Source organism: Panonychus citri, unplaced genomic scaffold (genome assembly GCF_014898815.1).
Source record: "Panonychus citri isolate SS breed McGregor unplaced genomic scaffold, ASM1489881v1 Contig00092, whole genome shotgun sequence".
Taxonomy (NCBI): Eukaryota; Metazoa; Arthropoda; class Arachnida; order Trombidiformes; family Tetranychidae; genus Panonychus; species Panonychus citri.
Genome location: NW_026515497.1, coordinates 572,482 through 591,138, shown reverse-complemented (window position 1 = coordinate 591,138; position 18,657 = coordinate 572,482). Strand labels below are relative to the sequence as shown.

Sequence of the window (18,657 nt, the reverse complement as noted above, 5' to 3'; positions counted from 1 at the left end):
CAAGCCCATAATTGTCATCATCATCATGGTCATCGAGAGTAGGTCAAATCTATTGGACACACAAATGAGTTTTTTATTATTTGGACATTTACTTAGTGATTTTTTTTATATTTGTTGATTGATTTCTTATGGTCAACTGGTCATCAAGATCATGATTGGTAAAAGATTGATGATCAACAATCAACAACATGTTGTTGACTTTTTGTCAATGTCAAACAAACTTAAATAATCTGTAAAGTTATTAATACACTTATGAGATTTTCATTTTAATAATTAAATTGCTAAGAATTAATTTAGTTTAACTATTTGATTCATTTAATCAAATTATCAAATGGCAAGTGATTAACAATTTTAATACAACAAAACAATTAACAAGAAAATTTGACAAAATCTGTTCAAAGTTTGTTTAACAATTGAGTTGATAAATTTTTCCCGCCATAAGTTAATTAGTAATAGTAATTAATCAATACAATTTTGTACAAATTTAAACTGGTTTACATGATTGATGATATCGATTTCTAATTAATTGTCAATCAAACTAATTATTGGGCAAAATTGTGCATTTTTCTTGTTACGTGATTAACAATCAAAAAAAAAAATTTCGTAGTTACATTTTTACAGTTAATCTTTTTGTACATAATTAGTGAACAATTGAAACTTTTAGATTTAATTTAATTACAATTGAATAAATTTTCTGGTTTAATTATAACCACTCCCCTAGTCAGGAGTTTGTATTGATTGAATTTAAATGTCCATCCTTAGTGTTAAGGTTATTTGAATGGCCTATTGATGAAATATTATTATCCGGATATGAGATTATCGGTGAAGTTTGAGTTTGGCTATGAACTTTTTCCGGTTGACAATCATGATTATTATTATTACGATGACGATGTAACATCTCTGTCTCTGAAATGGACAAGAAAAAAAGTTCAATGAATCAAAACAGAAAGAAAGAAAAGATTACTAAATCGAAAAGGTTAATTAGTTTCATGATATTCAAGATTCATGACTCATAATTTTAGGAAATAAAATTCATCATTAATCATGTTGACCGTTATTTTATCTTACTAAGAAATGGACAATATTCATAATCTAACTGAGCTGTTGAGCATTTAGCCATTGAAAGGCTCATCTTAATGATTAAATGCTTGGAATTGATCAATATCCTGGTAAAGAAGATGAGAGATTTTTAATTTAATCTCAATTTATACTTAATACCAATGCTAATACAAGTCTTTTAATCCGATTTATTAAATTTAAGTCAAGTTTAACCTACTTACTAAGTACCCTGAATGTTGGGTGTTGGATATTGGTGATGGTGGTCAATGGTCAGTTTAACCATAAATGTAAACAGAAAATTTCTGAGTGAACATTTTTGTATCTCAAAGTGAATTCAAGAACTTTTTTTCCCTGTGATTTATATTGATGATCAAATAGATTCTCATTGATATTTTGTTAGAGGAAAAAAATTCTCTTTCAACTTTGGATATTAAATATTCATGATAAATGGTCAAGAAATGTAAATAATATAATGTCCAGCAAGTAGTTTGCATGATTATCAATCTCTTTTTTTTTATTCTGAATAAATGAAAAAATTATATTTCCACATACAGAACATGATTGACATAACAATCAGCTGATTTGTTAAATTGATCCCTAAAAGTAATAATAGTAATTGAAAAGTAAACCTTTCACTATTCAAAAGGGATATCCATTAATTGTTCACAATTAAAGGATATTGATTAAGCTTTTAAGCTTCGCTAATCTCATTTTTATCTCAACTAATCAACGTAATGAACAAATTTGATTAACTTGACAAAATGAAAGAAAAATAATCAAAACTGATGAGGGTAAAACAACAAGAAAAGATTTCTAGGCTAATTATATTGCTGAATGTTGCTGTTAATCAACAACAATCAAGGAACAATTTACCAGTAAGATGGATAATGATTATCTTAATTGTTTGAAAGTCACCAAATAGGAAATGATTACTGGTGTTTTATTACCGAAGCAAATTTTTTCCTCAGATTAAGTTTCCAGTTTTTCTGAGAAAACTTTTTCCTGGTAAAGTTTTCGGGTTAATTTTGCTTTCCTGTCTTTAATGTTGCTCTCAATTGAATCTCTATGTCATCATTTTTGTATTATAATGACAACAATTAACTCATCTAGTGAGAATCATTATCACGATTACATGAGGTTTTTCATGGTTATCATCATGTTGTCTCTCATGAGTCTCAATGGTTATGATGTTAGACAGAAAATGATTCAACCTTATCCAAAAGTCTTACGGCAATTAAATATTAATAATACATGATCATCATCATCGTCAACTTGATCGTAATCAACTTGATCATTTTATGTTTAAATCACAAGGATAAGGCAATTCTATTGTAAAATGATGTCCATGTGTTGTCGTGCTGTTAGTTGAGCTGTAGACTCTCTCGGTGTGGATGATGACAGGAAATCATTAGAAACACAGGGAGGTGGGAGTAATTGGAAGCTAAAACTATTACCACCTTCTTCCTGGTGGGAGTGGGTTTTTTTTTGTTTTCACTTCATCTTGGGACAAAAGCACAATTGGAATCCAAAGTGTTTTTCTGATAGTTTCATGGGGAAATTCAGTTAATCACACCAAGAGATTATCATCACCTTCTCTCATTGAACAGGGTGAAAGGTTGATGCTATGGCGAATCGCAAGTTGTAATTTCAGTTGATAATCTTTAAGATCTAAATCTTTGGTAAAAGTATTAATGAGACAAGAAGCACTTTCAACTGAATCGTAATTTGCTTGACCATTGTCCACCTTTACCGTTCTTTCACTTAATCATCATTGGTCATCATTCAAAAAACTTTGATTATCTAAATCTGATTAAATTGATTGTGAAAAAAGTTGCAAATTTCGTGTTTTTTTTGTTCTTTTACCAAAATCATTATCAACTGATTGTTAATCTAAATTATTCATCTTTGTCTTTTTTAATCCAACAATTAAGTAGGTTGATTGAAAAACACATGAAGATAATGTCACAAAGGCACTCAAGTTTAATGGTTAAATCATGTTAGTTATTTACCATTTGAGATTTAGTTTTCCCGCCTTTCATATAATCACAATAGATGAAAATTAAATTAAGACAAATGCTTTAATTATTTACAAATCTTAATCAATAATCATTAACCTTTCAGAGTGTATCCTAAACAGCAACGATTAGACAATCAAATATAATCATGAATGGTAAGTTTATATTATTATAATATTACAATTTATATGTTTGAAAAGTTTACAGATTTTGACAATTATTGCAATTAAATGAAATCAATTTTGATTGTTAATACTGATTGTATTTCAAATCTAATTGTAGACTAAATAAAATTGATATTTGAACATTACATTGTATTATGCTGATTGCAGTGATCATTTAAACTGATCACTTTCAAATTGTTCCCGATATCATAATGATTTAAGTTAATTGAAAACTTTTACACTCGAGATTCAATCATAGGATTGGATTGATTTGTTTTAACAACTTAACGAGAAAAAAAAACAATTAGTTTCTAAACTAATTGCAAATTGATTGTGATTAAAATTAGCAAGTTGACTTACGATTGAATTTAAATTGCTTTCGACAACTTGAGCTGATTGATTGTTTCAATTGATTTGTAAGAAAATAAGACTACAGAATTAGCAGAAATTTGAATATATACAAACTCGTTCATTGCAAACTCAGGTTACCTGAAAATTTCCTCATGATGACCCATCAGAATCATCTGAGAGTTTGAAATTGTCAATAACTAGATTCGTAAAATAATATTAGTTGGACATTTTCAGTAAATTAAAGTTGACCCTTTGAAAATCAATGGGAAATTGTTTCCTGTTGATCAAATTGATTCAAGTCTAAATTGTACAAAGATTCATTGATTGCAATTATTGGTAATGTAATATAAGTTGTAAACAATTTACTAAATTGTTTAACCTTGTCAAGAGCACAAAGAAAACTGCAACTTGTTTATTGTCCAGTTTATTTGGTCAATGGTCAAAAAAAGGGGAGAGAGAGAGAGAGAGAGAGAGAGTTTATTTTAGAAACTAAAATGACACGAACTGAATTGAAAAGGTATTCAGACTTATATAATATCTTTATGTGAAAAAAACGTCAAGTTAAATGGTCAGTGGGTAAGATGAATAGTGACCATGATTAAGAGTATATAACATGATGATGATAATAATGATGAAAAAGTTACAAAAGGGAAACGGAAACTTTTCTAGATTGATGATGATCAAGATGTAATATCTTTGTAAGAGCAACTTTCTGATGGTCAACTGATTTGCAATCCATCAATCAAGGTCAAGATGTTGAGATCCATTGATCAATGAACAATAGAAAAAATTTACTACAATCAAAACAATCAATCAAAACATTAAAAAAATGAATGAAAAACAAGAAGTTTTCACTTGTATCAATTACTATGAACTTTACATATAAAACTCAGATTTACTCAAAGGATTAATTTCTAGGTGGGATAGAGTGAGATTGATTCAGTTTGAAATGACAGTCAGATTAACTGGAAAATTGATTAGCAATCAAAAGTTAATTACAATTTGCAAAGTCAAACTGGCTAAATAAGTGATTTAATGCAATAAATATCTTCAATCAACTTATACACTCCTCATGATATTAGTTGAATTGGTTATCCTGATTCAGGATAATTGTGATAATAAACATGATGTTAATTATCCCTTGGTAAACATTATTATATCCACAATGGTAAGAGAATGGGATTAATTTAATCTCACCTTTAATTTGTGGGCTTAAAATTATCCTTAAAATAGTAACGGTAAATATTATTCACTAGCAATTATATCAAGTTAACAATCACCTTATTAACCAAGAAATACAGTTGAACATGATAACTTTTAAGATGGAAAAGGATAATTACAGTTTAGAAAAGGAAAAGTTTTATATATCGAAAGTATTAACAAGAAAAGTTTCGATTAGAACTTTTTTTCTGCTACTCTTGTCTTTCTTTCTTTCTTTCTTTCTTTTTGGGTTAATTAATTTTCGATTCTCATCTTAATTACATATTCATTATTCTTATCATCATGTAAATATAAACATACTCATGGTGATCACTATTTACCAATGAAAGAAGGGAAAGTTCTGATTTCTCATGAGAGATTATCTTCAAATAAAAGTAATAAAAAGGTAGAAAAACAAAAATTTTCTTCTCTTGGAATTATAATTATTATTCTGAAAATTTCTTCCCCATGCTACCTGAGATACCTTGAGAAATTGAGAGAGAGATTTAGATCCAGGGAAATAATAATAATAATTTAGCCCACGATATTTATTACAGTGAAACCGTTTCAATAGTTATCAATGTAAATGTCAATCGTATTAATAATTTTCCTGTTGCTACTGAAAATAATTAATATAATAACTGGAAACCTAATTAGCAGAAGAGGAAAAGAAAATATAATGACTAGATTACTCAATTTACATGAAAGTGAGTTAGTTCATGATGATTTCAATGAATACATTATTTACTATGAAACAATAGGAGGAAATTAGTAAGAAAACTAAGAAATTGAAAGTAATTCCCTCAAGGTGGGATTTCTTGTCTTTACTTTTTTTTTGTTAATTTAAAAATAACCTGAAGATATTATTATGAAATTAGATTATGTAAATATTATATTAGTATCATGAATCATGAATTTCTATTGGTAATGAGTTTATTTATATAAGAAATAAATATTATATAACTTTTTCTGTTTTGTTTTTACCTTCGGATTGTGTTGCTGATTCCATGCGACCAGAGGAGGTGCAGGTAATCAGGGTGGGAGGTGGATTGGCCTTGGTGGTTCCATATTTGTTATAAGGCATCATTGATTGTCGAATATTTTTCTCCGGGTGAAGGAGGATAATGTACAGTTTGGGTGAGAAAAGACAGGCCACTGCAATGGTTGCCGAACAGTTGATTGAATAGGAAAGAGTGGTAATGTTGAGGGTAATATCTTGTCGGGTGGTAAAATAGATTGGGATAAATGCTATCCAGATAACGCAGGTTGTATACATGGTGAATCCAATGTATTTAGATTCATTGAAAGCTTCAGGTATTTTTCGGGTTAAAACCGCGTAAACGGTACAAACAAAGATCAATATAAATGGATAAGCAAATGCTAGGAAAAAGTCAACCGATTCATTTGAAGAGCAGATTATCAGATTATCTTCACGGGTTGGGTAAGTGTGAACCGCTCTTGGTGGGTGAAAGGCAAACCAGAGAAGGGTAATGATAACCTGGACAAAGATCATGAAAACGCAGATACACAATTGCGATTGTGGGCTGATGAAAGATGGACGTTGAGCGGATTTTTTACCAGCATCAAAGATTCGGGCAATTCTATTGGTTTTTGTTAAAAGGGAAGAGTAAACCATTGAGAAGGAGCAACCGATCATTGTTTGAATGGAACCACAGACAAAATTGGTTGGTCGAAGCATAAGTAGATAGGTTATCGAATAGCAAAGTAAAAGTCCAGCTAAAAGGACAAATGAAAGTTCACGACCTGATGCTCGGACTATCGGTGTATCTTTATATTTAATGAAAATACATATTATCCATAGGACGGTTAATACTCCGGTTGAGCTAAAGGTTATGGCACCAATTACCAGGGAGGAATTGATGTTAACATAATCTTCTGGTATTGGTAAGCATATTGATTGAGTTTCATCGGGTAAAAATCCATTGGCACAATTGTAACACTCGGTTTCACTTAAGAGAACCTGATATTTACCACAATCTGAACAATGCCAGCAACACTTTTCACCGTCAATATATTTCTTTGCTTGACCTTTCTCACAGGGTGGACTACAAACGGATAACGGTATACCTGGAGATTCATCGGTAAAACGAACCGATTCCATATTTAGATTGAGAATTCCATCTTGATATTTACCCACTTTAACCCAAGCCCATGAATCTTTCCCTGTTCGTTTAAAGTGTAAAATATTGTACCTTATGGGTCCATTTTGATTCTCACTGAAACGAAACTGATCACCCGAAAGTCCTAAAAGAAAACAGATTTGATATTAATGTAAACGAAATTAGAATGTATCTCATTTTACTTGCAAATTGGAAATTGGAAAATTTCATTACCTGTAAACTGAACCTTCTTCAAGTATTCTAATAGTACATCACCATCATTGATATTCATCTCACCACAGATTCCCGATTTACCTCCACATCTCTCTTGGTGCATCTCTCGAAGTGCATAACCAAACACCAGAACTGCATCACTTACGAACTGTAATTGTCTCTCAGATTGATAACCATTAGAATAGCTCATTCGCTCTTCCCCTGTACAAAAACTTATTTCATGAAGGGAAAGAAAAATAAGAATAAAATAAAAAACTTATTATTATTCGAACAATTAACCCAAACAATCAACTAATTGTATTTTCTTTCGTTACAAATGACTAACATAATGAAAGAAACTCAGACAGCAATTAATTAACTTTCTAATCTTATATAACTTATATAACTTTTTATCCATTATTAATCACCTTACCACCTACACCCAAACAATTAACCCGCTAATCATTAATTAATTAACTTAATAAAACACCAAGATTAACCTACTCTCTGTCTCTCTCTCTCAGTTAATTAATATGAAATGTAATTTTACATAATACAAATGGTACAATGATTAAAACTAATACGCTAATTGTTAATGATCAAAGTAAATTGTTCATTAATCATCTTTACTCATTCATTATCAACTTTACAGGATAAAAATAATCAAACTTCCGTTTCCTTGTTACCAGAATGATTATTTATTGGATTACAAACTTTTGTAATTATTTTTTTTACTGCTTTTCTTAATCAAAACTTGATCAACATTCACTTTAGATGAAAACTTTTCAATTCTTTCAATGAGATGACAAGTTGAATGTTAATCAAATGTTTTAGCATTGAAATTTCCGGTTCAGAATTCAATTGTTTTATATAATATAATATGGTAATAATAAGAACAACGAATAATAATAGAGTTTAAAAAAAATCGAATTTTGGAAAATTCGAAAAACAGTTATTTTTTCCTCTCTCTCTCTCTCTCTCTTTTCACTTACCTGTCATATTCTTGATTAAATGGAGTAATTTGACTGTTATTCCATTTACACCTAAAATAATGTTCCCAGAATTCAATAAACCAGGGATTTCGTTTATTATTTTTAGGTGTAAGGCTTAAAAAGTAATCATCGAATCCGTAAACCGGATTAGCCATTGGCTGAATGGACAATGTCCCCTCGACCTCATGCTCATTACCATCATAAACAAGAGCTCGAGCTGACCAACCATCCGACCCAATCCATTGGAATCGACCAGTAACATTATTACGTTTAACACTTTGCATAAGATCCTTGACCTCTTGATCTGAGCCAAAAACGACCACACCTTTAATAAGAAAATAATAACAACGATAAACAAATCATTTCTCCCAATTGATTAGATTAATCAAGAATCAATTCAATTAGTGAACACAATACACATTAATATATATATATATACATGTATATCATATCAATAGGAATTAAGGAAACATTTAATATTGATTAATGTTAATGGATTCATATTGGGCTAGACAATCAAGATTGAAATTGATTTGATTACACTGGACAATTGATTATAATCAAACAATTGTCTAAATGTTTTGACATTTGATCACAAATGGTTATATTATATGGAAGATAATTGCATAGATTGTATAACCATTTTATTGGTCATCTTAAGGTCTATTGTCATGTTTACCGTTATTCTCATGTATGAGAAAATTATTCAATCAATTTCATCCTTTTCTCATTTATGTATATTATCATGAATACATTTTACTGTCCACTCCCTTTTTCATCCTCTACTGTCCACTTACCTCTGGCTCTTGGTTTGGCTAATAGTTTATGCAGAATTGAATCATAAACCTTTTCTTGAGCAACACCAGAATCTTTTGGAAGCTTTTCCCTGACAGCGATACAAATGCCATTGGCAGTTAATAAATCATCGAGAACTTCAAAAGCCTAATGACAATTAAAGGTAAAAATAAAAATGGACCAATTAATCAATGGTTGATAACATTTTCCACTCAGTTAATTAAAAGAAACTCACCTTGGCACCATAATTTGATTCTTCGTATAAAACACTCACATAGGTCCAGTTGAGTCGTTGTATTATCTCAACCATTGCTTGAGCTTGATTCTGATCTGAAGGTACAGTTCGTAAAAAGTATTTGAACCTTTCCTTGTTACTCAGTTCAGGGGAAGTTGAGAAGAAACTTATCTACACAAGAGAGAACCCGGAAGTGGATAAGATAAGAAAATAATAATTAGAATTTGAAATATTATTTTAAATAACAATTAGCTTCGAATTGGTGATAGAAAATTTTTTTATTACTTTTTTCTCTATTCACCATTTTTCTGTGTAAATATTATTAATATTTGAAGAAAGATAAATCCATGAACATTTTCACCCATATTTTCATGATAATCTTTATATTATATTCTAAGTGTTTGTGATAATGTTATCTACAGATGAATTATTAATTTAGGTACATGATGCAACTTCCTGTTTCATGGAAGGTGGGAAAAAAATAAAAGCTTCTCTCTCTCTCTTTCTCTCTCTTTCTTTCTTTCTCTTAAAATCCAATCTAATTCATTATATTAATAATATGATACAACGATTATTATTAATATTATCATGATTATATTACCATGAAGATAAATCTTAGTGATGTAATATCATCAAATGTAAAGTATTAAGAAGGTGGGAAGTGGGTGAAGGAGGATGAGGCAGTGTAAAGACAAAAAAGAAACAATCTCAGTCATTGATATTTAAATTCATCGTTAATATCATGATAGTACAATGGAAAAATCTTATTCATGGTTTACTCAGAATTTTATGATCCTCTCTCTTTCTCTCTATCTCTTAAAATATATATCAACATGGTGATTTATTCAAATTGCCCTATTTTCGTCCAATCTGAGAATTTATCATTTTTTTATTATTAAAGAACGAGAGAAATAGGAAGAGAGCAGATTATCTCGGCGGAAGATGAAGATAAACCTACACTTATTCAGAACTTTTTCACCATCAACATCATGTCCTTATGAACAAAGAGTAAAAATATATAACCTTGCTCACTCTGCCAGGAACCAGGAAGATTAACTCTTATCATCATCTTTTACACAACATAAACACACACATAAGACAAAAGGAGTTGACAGTTTGATTGTAACATTATTTTGTAATGACCTGGTCACTATAACATTGAAGATTTTGGTGATGATAAGATAAATTTCATCGAAGGCAAGATAATTATCATCATAAAAATCATCATCATCATGGAAAACTGATCATGAAAAAGGATAAACAGATAGATAGAGAGAGAGAGAGAGAGAGAGAGAGAGAGAGAGAGAGAGAGAGAGAGAGAGAGAGAGATGGGAGATTTTTTTTCTGTTCCATGATGATAACGATAATGATGAGAAGTGAAAAGTTTCAAGAAGAAGAGGAAAATTAAACAAAAGGTTCAACCTTTTACTCTGAATCTTTCACCATGTCCCCATGATAATGATCACACATCTATCATACTTTTTTTCCTCTGGACTCATCTGTCATTCACAGAGTTTCCAATGAATTTTTCTGTCTCTCTACCACCAAACTTTGTCTTCTCATGGTGAGTTTATGCCCATAAGCTTTAGTATATTTGGAGCTTTTTTCACGTTCCATTTTCAATGTTATCTTTTAACTTCATGGTGAGTTTTTTTTCCTCTCTCACTGATTCAATTTCTAAAACGTTCAGCAGAACTTTTTTTTCACTTTTCCATTATAATAATAACATTAAGATAAAACAAGATAACAAGATTTTCATGGTAACTTACTTGAGGTATTCTGAATAGACGGAGTAGATTTGCAACCTGAATTGAGGTAACACTCGAAGCAGCACCAAGAACCCCAGAGATAACCCGTTGTTCCAGGGCCGGGGTTGATCCATCCTTACAAAAATACGTTCCCTCACCAATATTAGATATCGAACCTGGAAAATGAAGGAAACAATCAACATTTGATTAGATAAATTGCTAATTATAAAATGCGATCTCAATCAAGTATCAATTTTAATAGAATCTTTATCACAATCCTAATCAGTAGATTGTTGTTGATTTTAAATTGCAATTTGCTAATCAATTGAGAGACTATTTGAATAGTAAAGGTGAAAATTTAAATAACAATTGAAAAAGGAAAAACAATTAACTCATCTAAACCATTGAGGAATCAGATTAAATTGAAACTTTGTATTCTTATTGTGTTGGTGATAAGAAATTGAAAGATTTTCCATCATGAACAGACACCATGTATTTCTGAGTAACAAATTATTTACCTTTTCCATGTTTATTGGGATAAAATGGACAGAAAAAAAGTTACTGAACATTTCAGTTTATTGCAAGTAGGAATAAAAAAAATGTTCAGTTATGATACATGAGAGACTGTTTAATGTTTTTTGCTGACCAAAGGACAGTCTCAATGAAAACAAATGACCACAATTTCCCAATGTCATGAATCGTAAAGTCAAACATATAGTTTTTTAATATGCTTTTATTTTTAGCTGGTCAATTTGTTTGGAAATTCAAGGAATCAGCAATGTAATCCGATTTCATTACCAACGACTGGAAACTACTATTATCATGTTTCAGGGGGAGAGAGAAAAGTTCCAATTCCTTATCTCATGGTATTCAGACACACTCTCCACATCACGCAATCGAAATCATCAGATACACAAACACGATTTTCATGATAATCAGAATGCTAGTTACATGATTCATTTGCATACAATGAGAATCTAGAGATTGAGTTTGAGCGATGAAAAAAGTTCCAAGTTCAAGAAAATCGGGATAACTTTTATCATGAAACTAATTTACCTTTTCGCTTGTAATATTAAAGGCAAATCGTTCGTGATAAGAACTTATTTGGATTACGAATCAAATTTGAATATTTCTCATCTTTATCGTTTTCTTTTCGATTCCATGATCAACCTTAGGAACTCTCTCTCTCTCTCTCTCTCTCTCTCTCTCGGTCTTTTTTCCAGCAAAAAGAAGTTCCAACTCTTTTCTCATTCTAATCTTCTTAATGGTGATGAAAATTTATCGCTTTCTAATGGTCATTTATCTTGACCATTGGTTATGGACAAGATTTATTTCAATCGCTATCATCAGATGAATATAAATATTTCTCATATATCAATAAAACAAATTATTTATCTCAACGTTTAGATAATGTTTTCCATCAGCTAATCAAAAACAACACCAAATACTCCTGGGGTTATATTTACAATCAACATAATAATCATTGATTACCTTAGGTAATTATCACCCAGACCAAATAAAAGTTTAACTCACAATTTACCTGAGATTATATTTATCAATCATCTTAATGATGGTCAACTTTTCAAACTCATTTCCTTTTAATCTTCACAATTTTAATCTCATCTCTCAACAAACGTTGACACTTCAAGTCTTTTCATCTTATTGATATTTATTATTAACTGATAATCATCAATTAATTACTTAATCCTGCTAGGAAAATATCACCATGAAAATCATGATTGATTGTTTACTCTCATGTGATAATATCTCTGCCCTATTCCAATGGTCATTCATAGACAGAGTCAAAGTTTTCAAAGGGTCAATCTAAAGTCAAATATAATTGTAAACACAATGTGATTACAAATCTTTTATCATTACAATCAAAATGTGACACTGATTATATTTGATTTACTGGTGATGATTAAAAACAAATGAGATTACAATTTACTAAATTGTTGAAGGTTAAATTGAAAGTTATCATGTCCTTTGATTAACCTGTTGGTGATACAATCTGTCCCCTGGTCATTTGATTGTTATTCAAAAGTTATAACCAATTGATGATCAAGTTGACAATTTAAATTGTTGTTAGATTATTATTACAAGTTGTTGAAAAACAATCAACAAAACGATTGATTCAATTGATCAACTTTTCCCTGTTTACTTTTCTAATTGTTTTATACTTTTTTTCCGATTCCTGAAGTAATTTCAACTTGATTAATTAAATTAATTCTCAATAATTGTGCTTAATTTTTAAATTGTTTCGCCGCCATTTCAACTCGATCATGTTATTTTTATTCTCATGCTTACATATTAATACTTTCCAACCAACTGATTGTTTGATCATTTTTAATCAAATTAAATGGACCAAAAATACTTCCATTGATTGTAAGTAACAATTAAACTTAATTAGCTTCTCTCTTTTGTTTTTCTTTCATTACAATTAACTCATATCAATCAAGTGACACAATCAACGTTTAATTAAATTTCTATTCGTGATCTTTTCTAAATAAATTGTTATCTAATTATCGTTTAACTGAAACTAACTCTGCTTGTCAGTTGGAAAAATATCATCAACGATTCTCTCATATTATCTCAGTTCTCTTTGTTGATGAGCAAAATGTTCACCATTGTGATTCTAGAAAAATTTGCATATAAATTCTAGTCTACTGATGTTGAAATTGACGAAATCTTTTAGAACTGTCATTGGATAGCTTTTTTTTTCTAATTCGCCTCAAGGTCACATTGGTCAAGGTTATGAGACTGACTAAACTTTGTATAATATGGATTAGAAATTTTCTCAGGTGATCTGGAATTTTCTTTGAGATAATGACCATTATCGATTCAGATCACGTTCAGGTGATGAGTTGATTGAGTAATCTGACTATTCGAATTGAGGAGAAAAAGAAAAAGTTTTAATCTAATCGACTTGAATGAAAATAATACGAAAAACTTTTATTTTTCTTGAGCAAAAATCGAAATCATGATTTATCATTTAATCTGATTTTGTATCGAAAAGAGAAATGTGATTTTCATGGAATAAGTTATCATGCTATTTTCATCTTATTGATTGTTGATCAATTTCTTTACATTACCTGAGAAAATAGCAAGAGAGAGAGAGCCGTTAATTTTTTTTCTTCTCTAATTCTCAAAGTTTCAATCCAAATTCATATTCGATTTTCATTAAATCAAATCGACTAGAACTTTTTTCTAACAAAATGTTGGAAAACTTAAAGATAAAACTTGATGATAATGATGATACATGAGATTATATCGTTGAATCGTTTTCCTTTTTTTTTCTTCACCTTAATCGGATTGGGAATTAATTTTTTATATTCAATTTAATTAATGAATCATGAACCAGAATCATAGTCCATTACAAGCAATCACATTCATGGATTATCATGATAGTAGTTATTATATGACGATGATAATGATGATGATTAGTAACTGAATCACGTTCATTACTTTATTTGTTTGTTTGTTTCTGATTCTAATAATATTATCGCAATATTGAGGGGTAAGTGGTCAGTTTCTAGTCAATTGCTTATATCAGTTGAATCAATTTTCAAAAAAAAAGATGAAGGACAAAAAAATCGGATAGAGAATGAACAAAATCCTCATGGAAAGAAAATGTTATCACCAATGGAGTAAATTATTCCCTGGATAGAAATTGAAATGAACTTTTTTGCTTCTTCTTCCTCTTTTTTAGATTATTATTACATGAATAAAGGGATTGATCATTTATTTTTTTTTAATATTCCCTCAACTTGACCAGTTGAATCCTGAGTTAATTTAGTTGTTAAGTATTGACCAGTTAATTCAACTGGTTTAATTTCCTGAAAAACTTTATCCCCATTAAACTCTGAGCACAATTACCTCGAAGAAAAATTTTAATTAGTTAAATGGATTAAGAGCAAATCTAATGAGAACATTTAAAAAGATTCATATTGGTGCCATTCAGAGTTTCCTTGAACTTTTTTCCTCTCACTTTCCCTCAGAATTTTAGATATATAAGATTATAATGATTCGGATATTAAAATGGTTACTCATTAGTGGAAAACAATTTCATCGTGTTAATCCTTGTGTTACCATTGATGTAATACTTGTTTTCATCATTAATCCCAATCTCATCCAAAGCTTATTCAGGCAAATTACATGGTGATCCCACTTTCTGATTTGGTTGTAAAACTCAACTGAAGAGAAACAACTGAAAAATTTAGATAATCTTATGATTGTTTTACAATGGATTATGGATCATGATCATCATGGAAACATGAGTTTACCTTTGAAACAATTAGTTGTCACAATTTGTTCTGATACCTGGAAATTTTCTTACGATTGATATTCATTTCAAATGAAGAAGATAAAAAGTATACAACATGCAACAGAAAAATATTCATTTTCTATCGTAATAAAAATCACATTATCGTTTCTCAGAACATGAGATGATTTTCATGGTTTCTTTGGAAAGAACAATTTCTCTCTCTCTCTCTCTCTCTCTCTCTCTCTCTCTCTCTCTCTCTCTATAAAATTGAAAAGTAAAAGAAAAAAAGTTTCAATGATTATTCCAATTGACTTGAGGCGAATCTCAATAAACTTTACATGGAATCTTATCAGAATCGTTCCAACTCCCTCTCACTTTTCAACGAGTCATGAACAAAAAAAAAGTCATTATAACAATGAAAAAAAAGACAAAATTGTAATACTTGAAATAGCTTGAGGCTATTAGTCAGTAAAAGTTCATTATTAAGAATCACGAGGCCAATGTTTTGTTAACATTTTACTTTCAATTTCACCTTGAATCTCATGTGTTTGTAAGTATCATGATAGATTGAAACTGAATTGTTAGCTAATGAAATAAAAGGAGTAAAACTATTGAATCAATGTTACTAAATTAATTAACATCATTTTTGAGATAATCATCATGATTACTAATGAGATCTAATCTTTTTCCCTCCCTTATCATTGTAAACGTTATTACATTTTTATTGATAATAATGAGTTTACAATAAATTATTTAACTCAAGCTGACATTTACCAGAATCTGAATAATCATGATAATATTAATCTCAATCGCTCAATGGTAACATTATTATTATCCTGAAACATAATGAATTAATGATTAAGTGGCAAAGGGGTGAAAACTTATTAGTAATGCAATTAAGCTTGATTACCGCAAATCTTTTTGCCTCTTTTTTTTCTGGTACCTTTTATCATTCTGAAGCTTCATGAGGTATTCATGGTGATAGGAACTTTCATCCTTTCCCTTGAAGCCAAAGGATAAAAAAAGGAAGATTTTTTTTTTCAAATCTATTATGTATCATATTATTATTTCAGTTAATTGTTCAAGAATAATTCATGACCATGAATCCTCACCAACTCTGTTGAATGGTATTTAGGAATAGAAAAGCTTTTCATCAACTTAAATATTTTGAATCTTTTTTTTCCTTTGCAAAAAATATTCCAAATTCATTGAATCTTTCATGATGATATTCAATATGTTTCAATATAAATACTGAGGAAATTGACATTTATTAATAACATTGGAGCAAAAGTTTCATATCATTGTATCATAATATCATTTGCATCTATTCATGATATATATATATAAGAGGATAAACGATTCGGAAAGTTTTTCAGAACTTTCTCTCTCTATCTCTTTTATTTGAGAAAAACTGAAATTCTGAATCTGAATTTTCATCTCCATGAAACTCGATGATAACTCTTTCATCAGATGTGTAAATGTGTATACATTCAATAGCAATTGGATGAATGAATTATGTGTATTTTGTAATCTTAATAAAGTTACACAATATAACAATCATTCGAGTTTCATTTTCATGATAATCTGAATATCATCATTCACTCCCATCGTCATCCCCTGAATTCCAATTCTCTCTCACCCTACACCATCACCACCTGAACTTGACAAGTTTATCATGTTGCTTGACAACCTGACAATCAACTACTCATGACTACTTGGATCATCATGTATCATTGAATTCTACACTGCTACAAGTAATATTTATTCAGAACAAAATATTATTTTCACCGTGTAAGTGTAAAAAAAAAGTTCTAATGTCCAAAAGCTATGATATTATTGTATTTTCCACTTGTAGAATTTCAATACAAATGTTATCACTTTTTTTTTTGCTCACTTTTCTCCCTCTTTTTACTGTTCAGTTTCAATAGATGACAAAATGTCGATTCAGTTGACTTATCATGATGATGATAACACACCCACTCCACATCCCCAACCTTGTCTGTCTGAACAATAATAATGAACTTTTCCTCATAAACGAAAATGGTTACATCAATAATGGTCTGATATTGAATGTCTACATATCAATTATTAATTGATTCCAATGTATATCAATAACTTTCATGATGATCACTGATTATGTTATATGAAAAAACAAACTATTCAATTGAAAACAATTAGTTTTATCCAGTAGATTATTGTTTTTAATAATATTATTTATCGTGCATCTATTGTTGATTTTCATGATTATCCTTTTCTTGTTGATTGTTTTTTATTACTTTACTTGTGATTATTATTATGGTTATTGTTTAGAAACAATTTCGTTGACAAAATATTACAACAAACAATTGGTTGATTTGTAATTCAAAAAAAAGCTCAATCAAAATAATCAACTTTCTGGTTCATGGGAGCTTAAAGATTAGAACTTTGGAAAAGGAAAAAACTTTTGGACAAACAAACGAAATGTTTACTAGTATTATAAACACATCCATCATCATATCGTCGAGATTGAATTGAAATTTTATCAATTCTGTTATCATAATATAATAGGTTATATCTTATGTAAATAATATGTAATCACAATCAAATTAAATTGTTTTTCCGTATGATACTGGTATTTAGAAGTTTATGAAATTAATGTTTACTTTTTCATTGATCAGCTGATTAAGATCAGAATAGTGAATATCAAATTGATATGATGTGAATAATAATCCAATGAGATATATTGTTTTATTATTTACCTTTGATATTGTAATCAGAATATGAAGAACTAAATTTGATCAGCTTTTGATTATAATGAATTTTCTGCCATTATCTATTGATCCATGAGATAATTCATTGATTTAGAGTTTAATTTTCATGAGTAAACGATAAATCCATTGGTAAATATTTTTCATGAACTTTGAAAAACAATTGAAACATCATATTGAAATTTTCAAGCATTTCATTCAATAGATTCTGAGCTAGTTAATATCTAATTGGAGTAGATATTAAAATTTGTATCTCTGTGAATGTGATATTTTCTAAAATTATTGGTCAAGCTTCAAGTCCAAATCATTAAGTAGTAGTGAAAGTACACAAGATAGCGCAGTCATTCACCCCATGTGACACAGCATTTAATAGATAATTTTTGACAATTAAATTAGAGTAATTATTAATACCATGTGACACATCATTCGAATGGTAATTTAATGGAGATTTTTTTGATTGATTTATTTAATTGATTTATTGATAATATATTTTTCCCCTTTAACCAAAACCTTTTATTGTTACCTTTTCTCAATTAAAATGAATATAATGATTAATTTCGTTCCCAAAAGTTAACTAATTCATCATCTAATCTAAAAGCATCAAAATAACGGTGATTATTATGAATTTCTCGAAGCGCTAAAGTGACTCTCAGTAGCCTGGGATAGCGGTTTGACAATTCAACGAGAGATAAAAGAAATCGAACATAAGCTGGAGTATATGATATTCGGCCTCTCATTCGATCTGTCCACTGGG

At 29.5% G+C, this 18,657-nt stretch overlaps 1 protein-coding gene and 1 long non-coding RNA gene across 2 annotated transcripts in view; one reads left to right on the top strand and one right to left on the bottom strand.

The window, feature by feature from the left end:
* Positions 1–255: 255 nt before the first annotated feature.
* Positions 256–18,657, bottom strand: part of LOC128387521 (metabotropic glutamate receptor 6-like) — a 101,733-nt gene continuing 83,331 nt past the window's right edge. The window contains exons 2-8 of the mRNA XM_053346727.1: positions 10,914–11,068; positions 9,145–9,315; positions 8,912–9,056; positions 8,115–8,439; positions 7,144–7,355; positions 5,774–7,054; positions 256–906 (exon numbers count right to left, since the gene is read on the bottom strand). Of these exons, the coding sequence (XP_053202702.1) occupies positions 722–906; positions 5,774–7,054; positions 7,144–7,355; positions 8,115–8,439; positions 8,912–9,056; positions 9,145–9,315; positions 10,914–11,068 (2,474 nt within the window). The 3' untranslated portion in view covers positions 256–721. The remainder of the gene's footprint in view (positions 907–5,773; positions 7,055–7,143; positions 7,356–8,114; positions 8,440–8,911; positions 9,057–9,144; positions 9,316–10,913; positions 11,069–18,657) is intronic.
* On the top strand, positions 12,536–17,410 carry LOC128387523 (uncharacterized). The gene is made up of 2 exons (XR_008325037.1): positions 12,536–13,277; positions 17,076–17,410. It is a non-coding gene; the product is annotated as an uncharacterized LOC128387523 (long non-coding RNA).